Genomic DNA, 15,722 nt, shown 5'->3' on the forward strand with positions numbered 1-15,722 from the left:
CACAGGCAGCACGCACCACGTGACGGAGCGTGACCGTCCGCCGGGCGCGCGCAAAGGTCGGGCGGGAAGAGGGCCTATTTCCCATGAGTCCTTCATATTTGCATATACCATGCAAAAATATTAGAGAGATAATTAGAATTAATTTGGCTGTAAACACAAAGGTATTAGTACAAGATATTGATGCAGAAAGTAATAATTTCTCGGGTAGTTTATAATTTTTAAATTATGTTTTAAAATTAACTATCACATACTTACCGTAAGTTTAAAGTAGTTTGATTTCTTGCCTTTATATATCTTCTGGCAAAACGTTACGACCGTGCTCGCTTCGGCAGCACATATACTAAAATTGGAACGATACAGAGAAGATTAGCATGGCCCCTGCGCAAGGATGACACGCAAATTCGTGAAGCGTTCCATATTTTCGCCCCAGCTTTTTTTGTTTGTTTGTTTGTTTGGTTTAACACCACGTTTATACGCCCGTGCACGGTTTACCACTGAAAACATCTTTCATCTACAGGCAATATCTTTTGTTTAACACAAATAAAATGCAGTAGTCCTAGGAGACGGAATAGGAGGTGGGCCTAGGCAGACTCATCTCTGCGGTGCATTTTGCATCTGGCTCTGGGGCCCCAGTTTGCGATCTTTCCTATCTTGCCTCTGCTTCCCTCTGCACAATCCTGAGTATTGCAGTACCTTACACTTAAGGAAACTTCGTCTTGCCAAAGTTGATCCATTTCAGCTCCGAAACATAACAGGACCTAGTGCAACGACAAAAGTATGAGGAACTTGTAACAAAAGAGTGACCAAATCCTTTGGAAAAAAAAAAAAAAAAAGCCACCACTTAATGAGTATCTACCATTTGTCAAGGGCTTCACCAATATTTCATTGAAATATTCCTGACCAAATAAATAATAAAAGAAAAGAAAAAAGAAAAGAGGGGGGAGGGGGCAGAAAAATAAAATAATCTTTAAAAAATTCCAGACAGCCCCACCCTGTGGGTTTTACTGTTTTACTGTCATCATTTTACCCCAGTCACTGAGAGGTAAAGCCTGATAGGACTTATAGAGGCACAGACCCTGAAAAAATCGGGACCCAGTCCTCAGGTAATTGAATTGCAAAAACACAGTCCTAAGTGGTAAGATAAGAAGGAAATAAAGTCCAACCACGTTCAGATTTCCTTCGACGACTTAGTGAATGTTTTCTGAAATGTCTTTCCAACAGAGAAATGGTGCATCTGCTTTGCTAGTGCTTGAGCATGCACGTAGTCCATCTCGCGGGCCCTGCGGCCACTGGGACCTCAGTCGATCTGCCTCGAGCGGTCGCACAGCTCCCAGCCTCCAGGCGCGCCGCAAGAGGACGGTCAGGCGCGAAGCCCCGGAGCCACCCAGGGACAGCGGCGGGTACTCTACCAGCGGGCGCTGGGAGCTGCCGGGCAGCGTTCCATTCAGAACCCATTCCTTTTCTCTTCAGTGGAGGTGAAATGATCCTTTCCAGGTAACTGCCGAGAATAGGGGACCGCGGGACATCTCCGCCTCTTCCTTGGCTCAGGGCCTTCGATGTAAGGCGTTAGAGGACAATCTTTGGTGGCTGGATTTCTGTTCTTCCCCTAGAGATACCTCGTTCTTTGGAGGCCACTTGGGCAATTGGGTGAGTAGTTTTAAATGTCTCCCTAGGGATGCCAAATAAGAAAACGACCAATGTCGGTGTGACTCCCTCTCCTTCAGCACTGACAATCCATCAGACTGGAATATTATTCGTCTATGTATGTGGAAGGGGGTGTTATGGGGAGTAAAATAGAATCCAAGAGTGAAGGACTTGGCCCAAAAAGGACTGTTCACTTTGTTCTAATCCCAGCACTTTGGGAGGCCGAGACGGGCGGATCACGAGGTCAGGAGATCGAGACCATCCTGGCTAACACTGTGAAACCCCATCTCTACTTAAAAAAATGCAAAAAACTAGCCGGGCGTGGTGGCGGGCGCCTGTAGTCCCAGCTACTTGGGAGGCTGAGGCAGGAGAATGGCGTAAACCCGGGAGGCGGAGCTTGCAGTGAGCTGAGATCCGGCCACTGCACTCCAGCCTGGGCGACAGAGCGAGACTCCGTCTCAAAAACAAAGCAAAACAAAACAAAAAAACCAAACTGTTCGGACACGGTGGCTCACCCCTGTAATCCTAGCACTTTGGGAGGCTGAGGTGGAAGGATCCCGAAGTCAGAGGTTCGAGACCCGCCTGACCAACAAGGTGAAGCCTCGTCTCTACTGGAAAAAAAAAAGAAAGAAAAGAAACTTGTCTCATAACAGAAATTCTGAAAGACACAGGCAGTTCCTAGTCCCAGAAAATCCAGAGACCTGGCTGACTTCCTTTCCTCTGCATTCACTCTGCACTCACCTGCTGAGGGAACCTGGGCAAGTCTTAGCCTCTTTGGAAACATAGAGTCAATGCATTGGCATTGCAGGATGCCTTTCCAACCTGCGTGCTTGCAGATTCTTATGAACGTGTCTCCAGAAAGCTCAATAGTCCAGGCTTGAAGAAGCACTGGTTTGTCCTCCTTTCTGGGCCCCCTTTCTGGGCCCCTGGAGGAGAGGAAGGTGACGGCCTGGGGTCCATTTTGGGACTCTTAAAAGCACTCCTGTCTTGAGTCTCAGGAAAGTGAACTCAGAGGGAATTGTAATCTTAGCAAACACCGATACAATAGCACTTCTTGTATGCCAGGAGCTGTTCTCAGTGCTTTACACATATTAACAGAAAACAGTTCTATGAAGTAGGTACTGTTCATCTCCCTATGTTATAGATGAGGAAGCTGAGGCACAGAGAGACTCAACAACTTGCCCAGTGTCATTCATCAATGGCAGGGCAGCAATGAGACCTCAGTAAATCTGGCCCCAGAGTTTGTACTCTTAGCCAAACATCTGAGGATGGAGAGAGGAGATGAGGCCGTTTGGAATTCATGGGAAGGGCACACAGATCCAGTTCTGCTTTTGTTGGTGTTCTGAATTCAAGGCAGGAGTCACATGTTTGCAACGGATCAAGGCTTTAGAGCAGGGTAGCTAGGAATGGGTGGACCTGTGTGCCAGTGACCTGGAAAAATATGACCCAGTGAAGGAGTACCCTCTTTAGGACACAGCTGGAACAGGAACAAAGTTTTCCTTTTCTAGGTTGACAATCACTTACCTGACACCTGCTCCCAAAACTAATCCTATTGATGAAGGATTTTCTTTCTGAGCAGTAAACCTGTTTAATTAAACTTATGCAAATGAACTTAATTGCTTCTCAGTGGCTGTTGTCCAGAAGCACCTAGGGATTCCTTCCGTTAGACATCTTCAGCACCTAGATGAACCACAAAGTTGGAAGCCATTCATCTAGACATGTGTTGCGTGCCTGTGGAGCCCTGGGCCCTGCAGTGTAGATTGCAAGGAAGAGCAAGGTGTGACCCCTGCTGTCAACTTACTTTCTTAGGGCAACAGACACTTACAACCAAGAATAACAAAGGGAGGTGAGTGCCCTGCTAGCCTCATGAACCGAGTGCCACTAGAACACAGAGTCACCTGTGTTCCAGGAGTTGAGGGGTCTAATAAGTGGTGCTTTTGCACACAGGTTACCCTGATTTGCAGAGGAAATGGAGATGGGCAGGGACTTACTGCTTTCTCCCATGGGGGTGAAAAATAAAACCACTTGATGCTGTCTCCAAAGGCGGCTCCAACTTTACTCAGTCTCTCACTCTGGATTTGCCAGGACAGGTGGGGATAGAAATAATCTGTCCCACTGCGGCGTCCAAGAGGGGTCCCGGTTTCCTCTGAATAAGAGGGCTCCCGGCTTCCGTGCGCTCTAGTCCCTTATCCCAGACCTAGGACTCCAGAGCCAGACCTCCTGTAGGCACTGCTGGGTACCAGGCCAAACCAAACACCCCAGGAGAACAGCCCGGAGGACATTCTGTGCTCAACTGCCTCCTCCCAACTTCCAGGCCCCACTTGTTCTCCTTGGGAGCCCAGGCACCCTAGTCTGGGCATTCGGGCGTTGGCTGTAATGCCTAAAATTTGTCGCAAGGTGGCAACATTGTGGCGAGAAATAGACTTTTAAATCCTGGGGTTTTTTTTCAAAGCATATTTTCCCTATTAATGTTTCATTTAACTTAATTAGAATCTGGTAAACTAATTAAAGTAGCTACGAGCCCCGCAATCAGCAATAATTCGCATAATTATTGATAATTACATCCATACCAATCGTTTGGTTATTAACATTTTGGGGGGAACAAACCACTTCTAAAGGGACGCGAAGCCCGGGAGGGTTTTTGCGACTGAGCTTTCTGGGTCGGATCCGCCTACGACTCCAGTCCGCAGAGATTCCGGCCCAAATGGGGCGTCCCTTCCGGAAGGCCCCAGCCGCCTAGGAGTTTTTCCACTTTGGGGGGAATTGGGAAGGAAGGGTGGGAAGGAGCATTTGCCAGGCTCCTCTGTCGGGCCGCAGCCACGGAACTTCCTGACGTGGTGGTAATGGTTATGCCCATTTTACAGAGAAGAAAAGTGCGGCTTCCAAAGATGCAATCCGCGGTGGGGAAAGGCGTCTGCAAACTCCCACACCCGCGCTGTCCCGCCCCGTCGCAGTTCCACGGGCCCTGGCGCGCCCTGGGGTCTCCAGTCTCTTCCCCTCTGGACCTCAGTTTCGCCATGGGTCCAGCGGAGAACGGATCTGGTGGGTCCCAGGCATATGAAACGTTCCCGCTCCCTAGAGGGGCCCTGCCCAGAGATGGTATGTCCGGAGGCGTTGCCTCGCGGTGTGCCGGGCGTCCTCAACATTGTTACCTTCTTCGTGTTCGCTCTGGGCTTAGCCCTTGGAACATCCTGGGACGCCAAGGCTCCGACCCCCAGCGCAAAGGACTCTAGGGATTGGCTTCCCGGCTGTACCGCGCAGCGGGACTCCCCGTCTGCACAGCTTCAGGGAGGCCCAGAGCGCGCCCCTACTCGCCGGCTCCGTCTGAGGCCCACCATGAGGCCTCCGTCTGAGGCCCAACCCGCCATGAAACTTCCACGTCCCCGCAGCCCAGGGCTCCCGGTCCCGAGCCGCTGGCGGGTGGCGCGGGGCCTGCCGTCCGCCTTCTGCGAGCCGCATAGACGGAGGCCTGCGTGTTATTTCATAGAGGTCGAAACAGAGACCCAGGAAAGATAAAAGGGCGCAACCCGGGACCCCCACTAGCCAGCCGAGGGCGAGAAATGGAAGCCAAGGCTGAATGATTCCCAGTGCCGTGCGCTCTCTCCCACTCCATCCACACTCTCCTCCCCGCAAAAGGAGTGTTCTGCAGTTTGCAACATCTTCTCTAGCCCAAGCGGGAGGTGCGCTGTGGAAACTGAGGCCGCTGGGAGGCCTTGCCAACCGCGACCCGGATGTCGGACGCCCCAGCGGAGGCCTGGCGAGTCCTTAGCCCTTCTCGCACTAAAATGGACCGAACAGAAAATGCGGACCGGGGTCCCTCCTTTCGGGTAGCGGCCGGGCAGACAGGAGGCCGCCTGTAACCGAGCTCTCCAAGTCCCGCCTTCCTTTCCAGGCCTGCAGGGCGTAGACCCACCTTACGCGCTGCGACCTCCACCCCGCCCCAGCGCCCCCAGGCCAGGCTGGTCGTGCCCGCGCCATTTAAAGGGACAATTCTGATTGAACCTAGGATTCCCGGCAGGGAGCCCTGTCTGTGAGCGCCCCGGAGGTAACTTCCCCGATGTGGCAGGCGTGGAAATGGGCATGGATGAACCTTCGGCGCCTTCGAGCGCTTGAAGAAAGGGCCGGGGACCTCTGCTCTAAGGACCATGACATAATACCCCTCCTCCATCCCGGGCCCAAGGGAGGGTCCTAAACTCGGCGAGCGAGTGCTCTGTGGGGGAAAATTGAGTGTGTCTGGAGGGGACAGTGGAGAGGTTGAGTGCTCGCTGCTGCCCACCTGAGGAGGCCCGATTCTGACCCCGGGCGCCCCAGAATCCGCGGGGCTGCTCCCACCCCCACCTGTTGCACAGTGCTCCGCCCGCCCCCCTCCGCCGATGCACTCCCACCTCCGTAGCCCCAGAATTGACATCTTTTTTTTATTATTATAATTATTAAAAACGAAAGTCAAGGGTATAGGGTGGTCTCCCCAAACAGGCTCCAGGTGGTTGCCATCTCGTGAGTCAGCTGTTGCCCTTTTAAAGTGCTGTTACATCAAGAGGTTACAACAAAAAAATAGACAAAGCAAAATCCATAGGGGAATGCAAAACGGGACTGGAAGTGGGTCCAGGAGAAGGAAGCAAAAATAACTTACAGCATAAATAAATTAAAGTGAACCTAATACTGAACCAAGAGACTCACAGTACATTTATATCCATTGCACATAGCCACTTTGTCATTAGGAACAGGAGTTTCAGAAGTGGACGGGACGGGGAGTGCGGGGCAGGCGCCAGCGAAGTTGCTCATTGTATTCACAATCCGGTTCAAGGCTATACAAAGGGAGGGGGCTCTCTCCCCTCCCGCCCCCGTCTGTCCAGTTAACCCCTTGAGGTCCGATGCCCTAGAATTCAAACGGGGTAGGGGGATTTGAGGTGCGAGGCAGTATTTACACTTGGAAACCAAGCCGGCGCCCTGGACTGGGACGCCCGGGAGGGGGCGGGCAAGGTCGGGGAGCCCGGGAGGAAGGCGGGCGGACGGGCGTCTGTATTTACATCGGTCGGGTCCGAATGGCTTGTTCCTCGCTCAGGGCCGCCGCGGCAGCGGGTATTTACAAGGAGCAGCATGGCTTGAGGGCGCAGGGGTGCGGCCAGGCCGGCCCTAGGGCAACAGCGGGGGCTTGAAGGAGCAGTTGCCAGTGCAGTGGCGGGGCGTCAGCATCTTGCAGGAGAAGTGGTGCAGGGCGTCGTGGGCTTCTGGGGAGAGAGTCGCGAGGGTCACTCTGGGCGCCTCTCCTGGCTCACCTCACCGCGCAGTTCACCCTTTCCCCTCCCCGACCTTACCCAACCCTTTGGGGTCAGGGAATCTCAACGCAGCGGATCAGGAGGCAGGAGGGTAGGACAAAGGCTGGTGATTTAGAACCACTGCTCTGGTTCGGTAGCCCCATTTTACAGAAGAGGAAACTGAGGCACAGTAAGAGAGGGGTCAACCTGCTCAAAGCCAGAATTGGTACTAGAAGGCAGATTTTCTGGCGCCCAAAGTCCAAGTGGCTCTCTTTACCCCACCATCCTAGAATAATCTTCCCGTTAAAATCAGTTTCCACTTTTCTCCCTCTCAGATTCTGATCCATGTGGATCGTGGCCTTCCTCACTAGTCTCACTATTCATTCATTCACTGGACAGCACGGCCGGCACCCAGCACCCCTCCTATCTTTGTTTCCTGGCTTCTGCACCTTTCAATTTCTGCTGGATGGCGTAGCGCGCCTTCCGCTCCTGGTCGAGTTCGTTACACAGGGTATCTGGAAGACAAGAGGAGGGGCCAGTGAGGAAACGCAGACCACCCTCCGAAAGGCCGGGGTCACAGCCCGGGCTTCCTCCTCTCCCCAGGGCGCAGCTCCGCGCAGACACAACTCCAGGGACGGGGGAGGGGGTACCGGAGCTCCTAACTGCAGACTGGCGGAGGAAGGAAATGGCCTGGGATGGCGCTTAAAGGCAGACGGATCTAACCAAAATTAAAGCAAACTTAGGCATTACTTCCCAGGTAATTTTACGCCTCGATTTTTAATTTAGAAACCATGGAAATTGCCGCGATAAGAAGTTCAATCACTCCATGTAATGATGCCTGCAAGCCGTTTGCTGGGCTCGCTTGCCATTCTGAGGCTAATCAGAGTATACAAAGGATATTAAATAAAAAAAATAATTGTTAAATTACCTTCAATTTAAATCCAAATGACTGAGCCAACATTGCGGCTCCTGCCAGACGAGAGGCAGTTACGGCCCGTGCCCGCGCTCACCTGACTCCCGTCTTACCTCTGACAATTTGCAGCTGTTGCACCATTTCTTCTCGATAAGCCAATTCCCTCTTCATTTGATCCTGAAAATTATCTGTGCAAATTGATTAAGTGAGAGCTGTTACGCACAGCCCCTTCCCCCAGCTCCACTTCCTCACTCCCTGTCCCCCTCCCCCCCCTTTCACCCCTACCCCCACTCCCACCCAGCCATTCTCCGGCAACCCTGGAAAAGGACAGTTTCTTGGCTCCTGCAGGGCGCCTAGTGCCAGTTGCCTGGCACCTGGCTTTCGGAGTAGGTCGGGGCACCCTGGTGGAAGGCTCGGTGATGAGGTGGGATGAGGCAGGATGGCAGTGGGTACCTTTGAGACTCTGAAATTCCCGTTCCAGCTTCTTGCGGAGCTCCATTTGTTCCAGGAGCAGTTTTTGCAATTCGTCTGGGAAAGGGGAAAAGTGGGAGGTAAAGTGGGAGGTAAAGCAGGGTTATTTGGAGCTCAGGGGACCTAGAAAGCACCCAGGTTCTGCCTTGGCCAACAACCCTGAGAGGAGAGTTGAGGAGGATGACCAGTAGGTGGAGGCCCTCCACTCTCTGGCTTTACCAACTGCATTCAAAGAATTTGGGTGAAGAAACTGGGCTGTGGGATAGGATGCCCAGGAGAATAAATTCAGGATGGTGGAATCTAAGCCCTGACTCCAGGAACTATGCAGCTGGGCAACTGCTTTAACTTGTTCCTAACTCCCTAATCTAAGAAGCTGGCCCACAGAAACTTGATTTCCCGCTTCAAGTGACAAACCCTCCTCCACCCCCACCCCCCACCTCCCACCCTTTCAATATAAATCAGGGAAGCTTTGGTCAGAGCCTTGGACACCTTTCCCAGAAAAATACACATACAACAGTTTGCCTACAATTTCAGGAGGTCTGAAGACTGCCAAATCCATGCTAAGAACCCTCACTATAAAGCACCAATGATTTTGAAGGTAATGGCATTTCCTGTAAATCTGTAACTAGGAAGAATGGAAGACCACCAATGTTTGTCTTCCTCCTGCCACCAATTCCCAAGACCATCTATGGGCTAGTTGAGGGGCAGGGAGATAGGTGTAGAGGCCTCAGTTAGTGCCCTCAGAACCAACTCCAGAGGGATAGATGTGGCACCTGCCCTGACCATGAGGTCATTGGTATCTGGGCCCTCCACCAGAAGAGGCTCCTTTGAAATGCAAGAACGGAAGGTAGAAGGGCAAAGTGGGGCTAGAGACTCCCCTACTCTGCACCTCAAACCATAGTCTTCTCCTTATAAGCTGAGCAGTAACCCCCAGGGATCCCCATTCTGCAAATAAGCTCCATCCTCACTCCATTTAGGGTAAAGTGGAAGTGGTTATACCTCAATTCCAAGAGAAAGAAAAACACTTCTCACATTCCTAAAATAAATGCTTCCCTGCAATCTTGCATTGAAGTCCTGTTTTCCATTGAGTTTAGGGGACCCAGATTGTCCTGTCTGATTGTCCACAGGCAACAAAAGTTCTCATCATCGTTATTCATTTCTCTTTCTTGCAAGGCTATTCAGACAGATCTGGGCCTTGGGAACCAAACTTCCAATAAACTTCTGGGGGTTTGTTTTACTCCCATGCTCCACCCACACATACATACCTCTGTGCCAGGGTAATGTGTCCAGAGGATCATACTTTCCACCCAAAGGAAAACTGATCCCCCCAAGGCCATGTCTTTCCACACTCACTCCCTACACGGATAACACCCCTCTACAGGAATGACCCATCACCCGCAGGCACAGTGTACACCTTTTTCACAAATTTAGCCTCACCTCTGGCCAGGTTCTCGATATCTTTCTCCACCAGCTGAGTTCCTGTGACATCCAAGGTAAGCCCATCTTCGCCTGGGATACAAGGGCAGGTAAGAGGGGTTCTCTCCTGGGAGAGCCCTTGAGAGGGGAGGGGTGGGCTTCTCAGGAACCACATCGAGTCAGGGACCTTCCCTAGACCCTCTGCCTTTAGAGGAGACAGTTACAGGCATCCGGTACTACCCATCTTCTAAGGCATCACGGTAGGGAGTAGAAGAGTGACCCCTGGAGGAGATCGCCCAGGGAAGATGGGCCATCTAAGGGTAGGAAGTGCCCTTTGACCTATTTTATGTGGGTGAGGACGTCCCTCCATTTCCTTTCAGTACATCCTCTGCCCTTACCTGAAAGAACCTCAAATCCATCAAGGAGGCAGAAAATCTGGCCTGCACCCTGCTCGCATTAAATATTTATCTGCTCGCCAAGGAAGAAAACTGGCAGCCGCTTACACTTGATTAAAAGCCTTTCTCGCAAGCCTCTGGGATTGTGGGCGACCTGGGTCCCAGCTCCCGGGTGCGGTGGGGAGCGATGGGGTCAAGGGCTGGCTCACCTCTGTCTGTATTTGCAGGACTTGGCTGGGAGATACTCCTTTGGTCTGGATAGGATTTCCTCGTTTCCAAATCATCGGCGGGCGAGTGATTGTCTTCTTTATCTGGCTCTTGAAGGCAATAAACCGAGTTTCAAGGAGAGGCAAAGAAACCGTGACCCCGATACTGCCGGAGCTGCCGCGGTCGGGGCACCCAAGCCCTAATTAAAAGCGTCGTGGCCGCCTCTGTTTCCCGGCTGTGTGCCCAGGCGCGCGCCCTGAGGCTTTGGGCCGGGCACCCCCCCACCCCCGCGCGTGGTCTGCTCATCTCCGGGCTTCACGCCCCCGCCCCAGCCCCTTGGAAAAGAGCAAGATGAGCAGCCGAGCCCACCAGGGACCAGCGACCTACATCGTGCGCAGATACTGGGGCACCGCGAGCGCGCGTGGCCGCCCGGTCTGTCCGCGCGACTCTTGCCGAGAACGCGACCCAGGCTGCGACCTTCGGGGTGGGTAGGGGGACATCGTCCGGGGTTCGGCTGCCTCGACCTGCCCGAATTTCCGCGGCCCCCAACCCCTCCTCTGCGAGGAACCTGGTAAGGCGCGCAAGTGCAGGGCGGCCCCCACCACCCAGCGTTGGGCCTCAGCTACCCTGGCGCTTCTGGGGTACCCAAGCGCGCGGCCATGTGCCCCCATCCTCCGCCCGGATCCGACCTAGCCAAAGGGGACCCCGCGGCTAAACACACTTGCTGAATAAATGAGAGGCCTTGCAGGCGGTGTCGGGCGTGATTTTGTTACGGGTTTAACTCCGTGTCTGGGTGTACTGCAGCATGTGTGTGCGTGTGGTGGAGAGAGCGTGTTGTCATTGTTGTTTTTAAGTAACCAAAGGTTGAAAGTTGTTGGGAGTATTAGCTTAGCTTCCTTGTTTTCATTATTTTTCTTTCCCTCTCCCTCTTTCTCTGCGTCTCTCTCCTTGTCTTTCTTCACAGGCTTTCCCTGACCCCGCCCTCTGTCTGCGGTCCCCCCATTACAGTGGCCAGCGGCCGCGACAGGCGTTACCGTGGGCCTCGGGGGTGCAGAGGTAGGAGGCCGCGGGCCCCAGCGCCACCGCCGCGCTCTTCACGTGCTCATCTCTCTCGGGCGCGTACACCTGCGGCGGCCGAGAAATGACAGGCGATTAGGGGGGCGCCCTGCGGCGGCCCGAAGACGCCCAGCTCTACCCCGCGGCCAAGAGGGAAAGCCGAGGGGGTGGCAGAGGTTGGTGCGTCCGCAGGACTTGAGCGGGCACAGCGACGCACGAGGCACACCCTTGCGCCCTTGTGGATTCAGGATAATTATTAGCCCCCGCGGGAAAATTACTCTAAACACAAAGCGGGTCCCAAGCCAAGGCCCGTTCAAAGTGTCCTCCGCCCTCTGCACCCGGCTTCTTTTAGGCACTTTCTCTCCCGCCGGTACCCCGTCCCCGGCACAAATGACGCCTTTCGCATCCGGTTAATGATTCATGTTTTAATGAACCGAATGTACAGGTATGCGCACTCACTTTCAAAATGGCCAACGACTCCAGCCTGGCTGCAGCCTGCCCCTCAAGCCCCGGCCCTGCCAACTTGAGAGCCCCCCTCCCGCCCCGCACGCGGTCCGGAGGTAGCTTCCCAGCAACGAACCGTGTGGTTCACAGGGCGGGAGTGCGAAAAGACTCGGAAAACTGCGAGTTGGGGTGGTGGGAGATTCCAGGGACCCGGTACTGCTGGGGCCGGACTCAGGGAAAGGCCACACTGTCCTCTCTTCTCCTCTTCCTTGGGGCTCTGATGCCCACCCGGGAGAGCGCTTTTCTCTGGCTCTGAGTTCCTTTCTTACCTCCTCTTTCTTCCTCCACACCCCTTTTCTGTCTCTGTGTCTGGCAGTCTCTGCCGGTCTCCTCCCCATTCCCATCAACAAAAACAAAGCACACACGTTCCCCAGTCCTCCCCCCGCCCCCAGCTTCCGTTCCCTTCGAAACCCTCACTGGAGGGTGCGGGTGGGCCCAGTTTCGCAGCGCGCCAGAGGCTGGGCCTGCGGAGAGTGGCCTGGGCCTGCTGCTCCCACGCCTGCGCGGAACAAAATTCCCGTCCTCCGCCCGGCCCCGCAGCCCCGCCGGGCACAGGGTAAGTGGGGAGGCGCCACCTGCGGGGAGGGCGCGGGGCTCACCTTGGCCGGCGCGGGGCCTCCTAGGGTCCCGCAAGGCTCTCGCAGCTCGTAGCCACCGCCGCTTGGCGGGCTCCTCTCAGGTCTCCGCACCACGTCGTCGGCCGCCAAGTCCCCAAATGCGGGCCGGCCAGCTGGGGGTGGCCCGAGGCGGCGCCGGTGGCGGGGGCTGCCGCCGTCGGGAGAGTCTGCGGCACCGTCCGCTCCAGAGGAGGTGGCGGAAGGGGGTCCAGTGGGCTGTTCGCCGTCTGGGCCACCCCCTGCGCTGGGTGCGCTGGGCTCGGTATCGTCCTGTGCGCCCTCGTCGTCGGGGAAGCGGTTGGATTCCACGTCCACCTCGGGTTCGTCCGCGGTGTCTACGTCGGGCGAAGCGGAATGGTAGCTGGAGCTGCCCTCGCTCAGAAAGTCCGGGCTCACGTAGCCGCCGCTCCCAGCGCCGGGTCCCGGCCCGCGAGCAGGCCCCGCGCCATATGCCTCCCGGGCGCTCCCGTAGAGCTTAGCGATGCTCTCGGTGTCTTTGACCACCGGCCGGAAGGCCGACACATAGGAGCCTTTGCGTGCGGGCGGCGGGGGCGGCGGGGGCAGTGGGGCCAGGGGCAGTGGCAGCGCCTCGTCCGCGCAGTCTTCTTCCAGGGGCCCGCGGGACAGAGCGCTCGGGCAGCGCTCCTCCGCGCCGAGGCCGCCCTCTTTGGCTGGCTCGGCACCGTCCAGGGCCTCTGGGCCACCGCTGCCAGCAGCTGCTGCCGCCGCCGCCGCTGCCGCCGCCACGGCTGCCGCCACGGCCTTGGCTTGGCTCTGAGCAGCGGGGTACGACGGTACCGGGAGGCTACCTGCTGCTGGCCAGAACATGGGAAACGTCGGGTATACAGTGGCGGCGGCGGCCGCTGCAGCCACTGCCGCTGCGTCCTTGGTTGCCCCGGAGGGTTGATGCCCCCAGAACATGGCGCCACTGCCCGGGCCCGCTCCTGCCCCCGGGGGCAAGTGGCTGGCTCCCGGGCCCCCCGCACCCCCGCCAGTCCCCGCACTGCCGCCGCCGCTCCCAGTGCCAGGACCGCCCTTTGGCTCGCCCGGGCCTAAAACCGGGTCGTCCTTTTTGGGGCATAGGCCGAAGGCCGTAGGGAAGCCGTAAGGATGGGGAAAAAGTGGTGGGGGCAGCTTTTGCAGGAGCCCAAAGCCTTTGCTGGGCACCGGGATCACCGGGTAGCTTCGTACGCCTGCGCCACCACCGGGCCCTCCTGGGCCCGCCGGGCCACTAGCTCCCGTCGCCAGGCCAAGTCCGCGCTGAGGGTGGGGTGGAGGTGGCCCCGGAGGACCGGCTGCCTCATCTTCGCCACATCGCAGGCTTTTGTGGGGCGGCGGGCCTGGGGCCATCTCCGCACCGCACCCTGGGCCGCCGCCTCCACCGCCGCCAGCACCACCCTTCCCCTGCCCACCCGACCCGCCATTAGCACCGCCTCCGCCGCCTCCTTGTAGGGAGAAGGTCCGCTTGCGCGTGCCGCCATTAAACATGGCCTTGACGTCCTCCCAAGCGTGGCTCAGTTCGTCTGTGGCCGACTTGTCACTGAGTTTGAGGTGACGACGCCAGGAGTTGAAGTTGGCAGCATCTGGCTGCGTGTACTTGGCGTCGGGTGTGCGGTGCGAGTGGAAGATGAACTTGTTGGGCGAGAAGTACATGCTGCAGTAGCCGCACTTGATGCACTTGGCACGAGAGCTGTTGTAACGCGCAGGGATGAAACTACCACGCGAGCCCCACGCACACTCGTGCACCACATCGAAGGCGAAGTTCTCGGGCAGTTTGGGTGGTTTGTGCTCGCCCAGGAACGACTTGCACAGGCGTTCGGCCTCTCGCTTGGTGATCATGCCGCAGCGGCGCGACGAGATGGGCATGGCCCCGGCCCGACGCAGAATCTCCAGCTGTACCGGCGTGCACTGCACGCACGTGATGCCCAGGGCCACGCGGCGGTTGTGGATCTCATTGTAGCTGTAGTTCTTGAGGAGGGTGTTGGAGATCTGCGCCAGGCACAGGCGCTCCTGGCCGTCGATGACCAGCGACACAATGGGCACCCCGTACAGCGACGTCTCGCCCACCTGGTTGGGTTTGAGAGCGCTGGAGCCCGAGTACGGCTGCAGCTCCTGCTTGGAGTTGGGCGAGGAACTGCCCTCGCGCCCCGGCCCCAGCTGAGTGGTGAGAGCTTCCATGCCGCCGCTCCTGCGAAATAGAGAAAGCAGAGAGCAGATGAGCCATTTTCAGCTCCGTCGCCGAGGCTCGGGCCCGCCCAGTGGGGCGCGCCGAGTTGGGCGCGCGGGGGATACTTGGCAGTGGGGAATCCAAACTCATTCACCCCCTGGACAGGCGTCTTTTGTTATTCAGACCCATGTTGGCGCGTTAACAAAAGCCCCCGGGGTTTGGGGGAGGAGAAGGGATAATGGAGACCTCAGGAATGCCCGGGCTGCAAGGAACCCAATCCCGTTTTCGGATTGGGAGGGAAGTGAAACCCAGATACGCAGAGTGACTTGCCCAAGGCCACACAGCAAAGCCATTGCCAAATCCAGGCTTTTTCAGCGCCCAAATCTGTGCGCCTTCGGCAACCCTCGCAGCCGGTGCTGCCGGCCCGGGTCCTGAAGCCCGGACTTCGGGGACCGGCCGCCCCTCTGCTCAGTCGCGCATGCACGCGGGCGGGCGGGGGCAGTGCGAAGAGGGATGGGGAGGCGGGGGAGGGGCGGTCACTGCCCATCTCCAGACAGCAGGGGGTGGAGGGGGGTGGGGAGAAGGAGGAGGGAACCGGGTCTGCCTGGGAAGGAGAGAGGCGGAGGCTACCGCTGTTCGCGGTGCTGAACCCGACCCTCTCCGAAGCGCTCCGTGCGCGCCCGGACCTAGCGCGGCCCCCACCGCACCCAGCTCGGTGCCGAGCCGGCTTCCGGGGACAGCATTGCCAGTTTCCACAAACCCGAGCTTCTCCTCTCACGCCTGGCTCCCACGTTCGTTGAGCAGAAAGATTTAGGCTGGATATATAAACCTTTTTCTTTCCAGCTATTAGTGAGACCAGGATCCTGCAGTTCTCACCACATTTTCTGCATTTTTAGCTGTATTCCAGACCAAAGCTGGTTTCCACCGAGGTCAACGCGTGGGACAGAGAGATTCTCAAGGAACTTTGTTGGGATCCACTTCTTAGCTTCCAGTCGTCCACTCCCTGAGCTTTCCTCCTTCAGATATGCCTTTCCCACTCGGGCCAACTGCAGGCTCCGGGGCTCTGGGCTTCCTCTT

General features: G+C 56.5%; 1 protein-coding gene, 1 long non-coding RNA gene and 1 other non-coding gene across 3 annotated transcripts; 2 read left to right on the top strand and 1 right to left on the bottom strand.

Moving 5' to 3' along the window:
• Nucleotides 1–316: 316 nt before the first annotated feature.
• Nucleotides 317–423, top strand: LOC115897761. The gene has a single exon (XR_004057557.1). It is a non-coding gene; the product is annotated as a U6 spliceosomal RNA (small nuclear RNA).
• A 1,054-nt stretch (nt 424–1,477) lies between these two features.
• Nucleotides 1,478–6,308, top strand: LOC115897676. Its single transcript, XR_004057441.1, has 3 exons — nt 1,478–1,647; nt 3,153–3,490; nt 4,823–6,308. It is a non-coding gene; the product is annotated as an uncharacterized LOC115897676 (long non-coding RNA).
• On the bottom strand, nt 6,035–15,092 carry SKOR1 (SKI family transcriptional corepressor 1). Its single transcript, XM_030931363.1, has 9 exons — nt 14,892–15,092; nt 12,461–14,666; nt 11,336–11,426; nt 10,304–10,411; nt 9,721–9,792; nt 8,266–8,340; nt 7,926–8,000; nt 7,349–7,414; nt 6,035–6,872 (listed from the first exon to the last, which is right to left on the bottom strand). Exons 1-9 carry the CDS (start codon nt 14,996–14,998, stop codon nt 6,778–6,780), a joined length of 2,895 nt encoding a protein of 964 aa, XP_030787223.1. The 5' UTR covers nt 14,999–15,092; the 3' UTR covers nt 6,035–6,777.
• Between the last annotated feature and the right edge of the window lie 630 nt (nt 15,093–15,722).

Source organism: Rhinopithecus roxellana, chromosome 5 (genome assembly GCF_007565055.1).
Source record: "Rhinopithecus roxellana isolate Shanxi Qingling chromosome 5, ASM756505v1, whole genome shotgun sequence".
NCBI classification, from domain to species: domain Eukaryota; kingdom Metazoa; phylum Chordata; class Mammalia; order Primates; family Cercopithecidae; genus Rhinopithecus; species Rhinopithecus roxellana.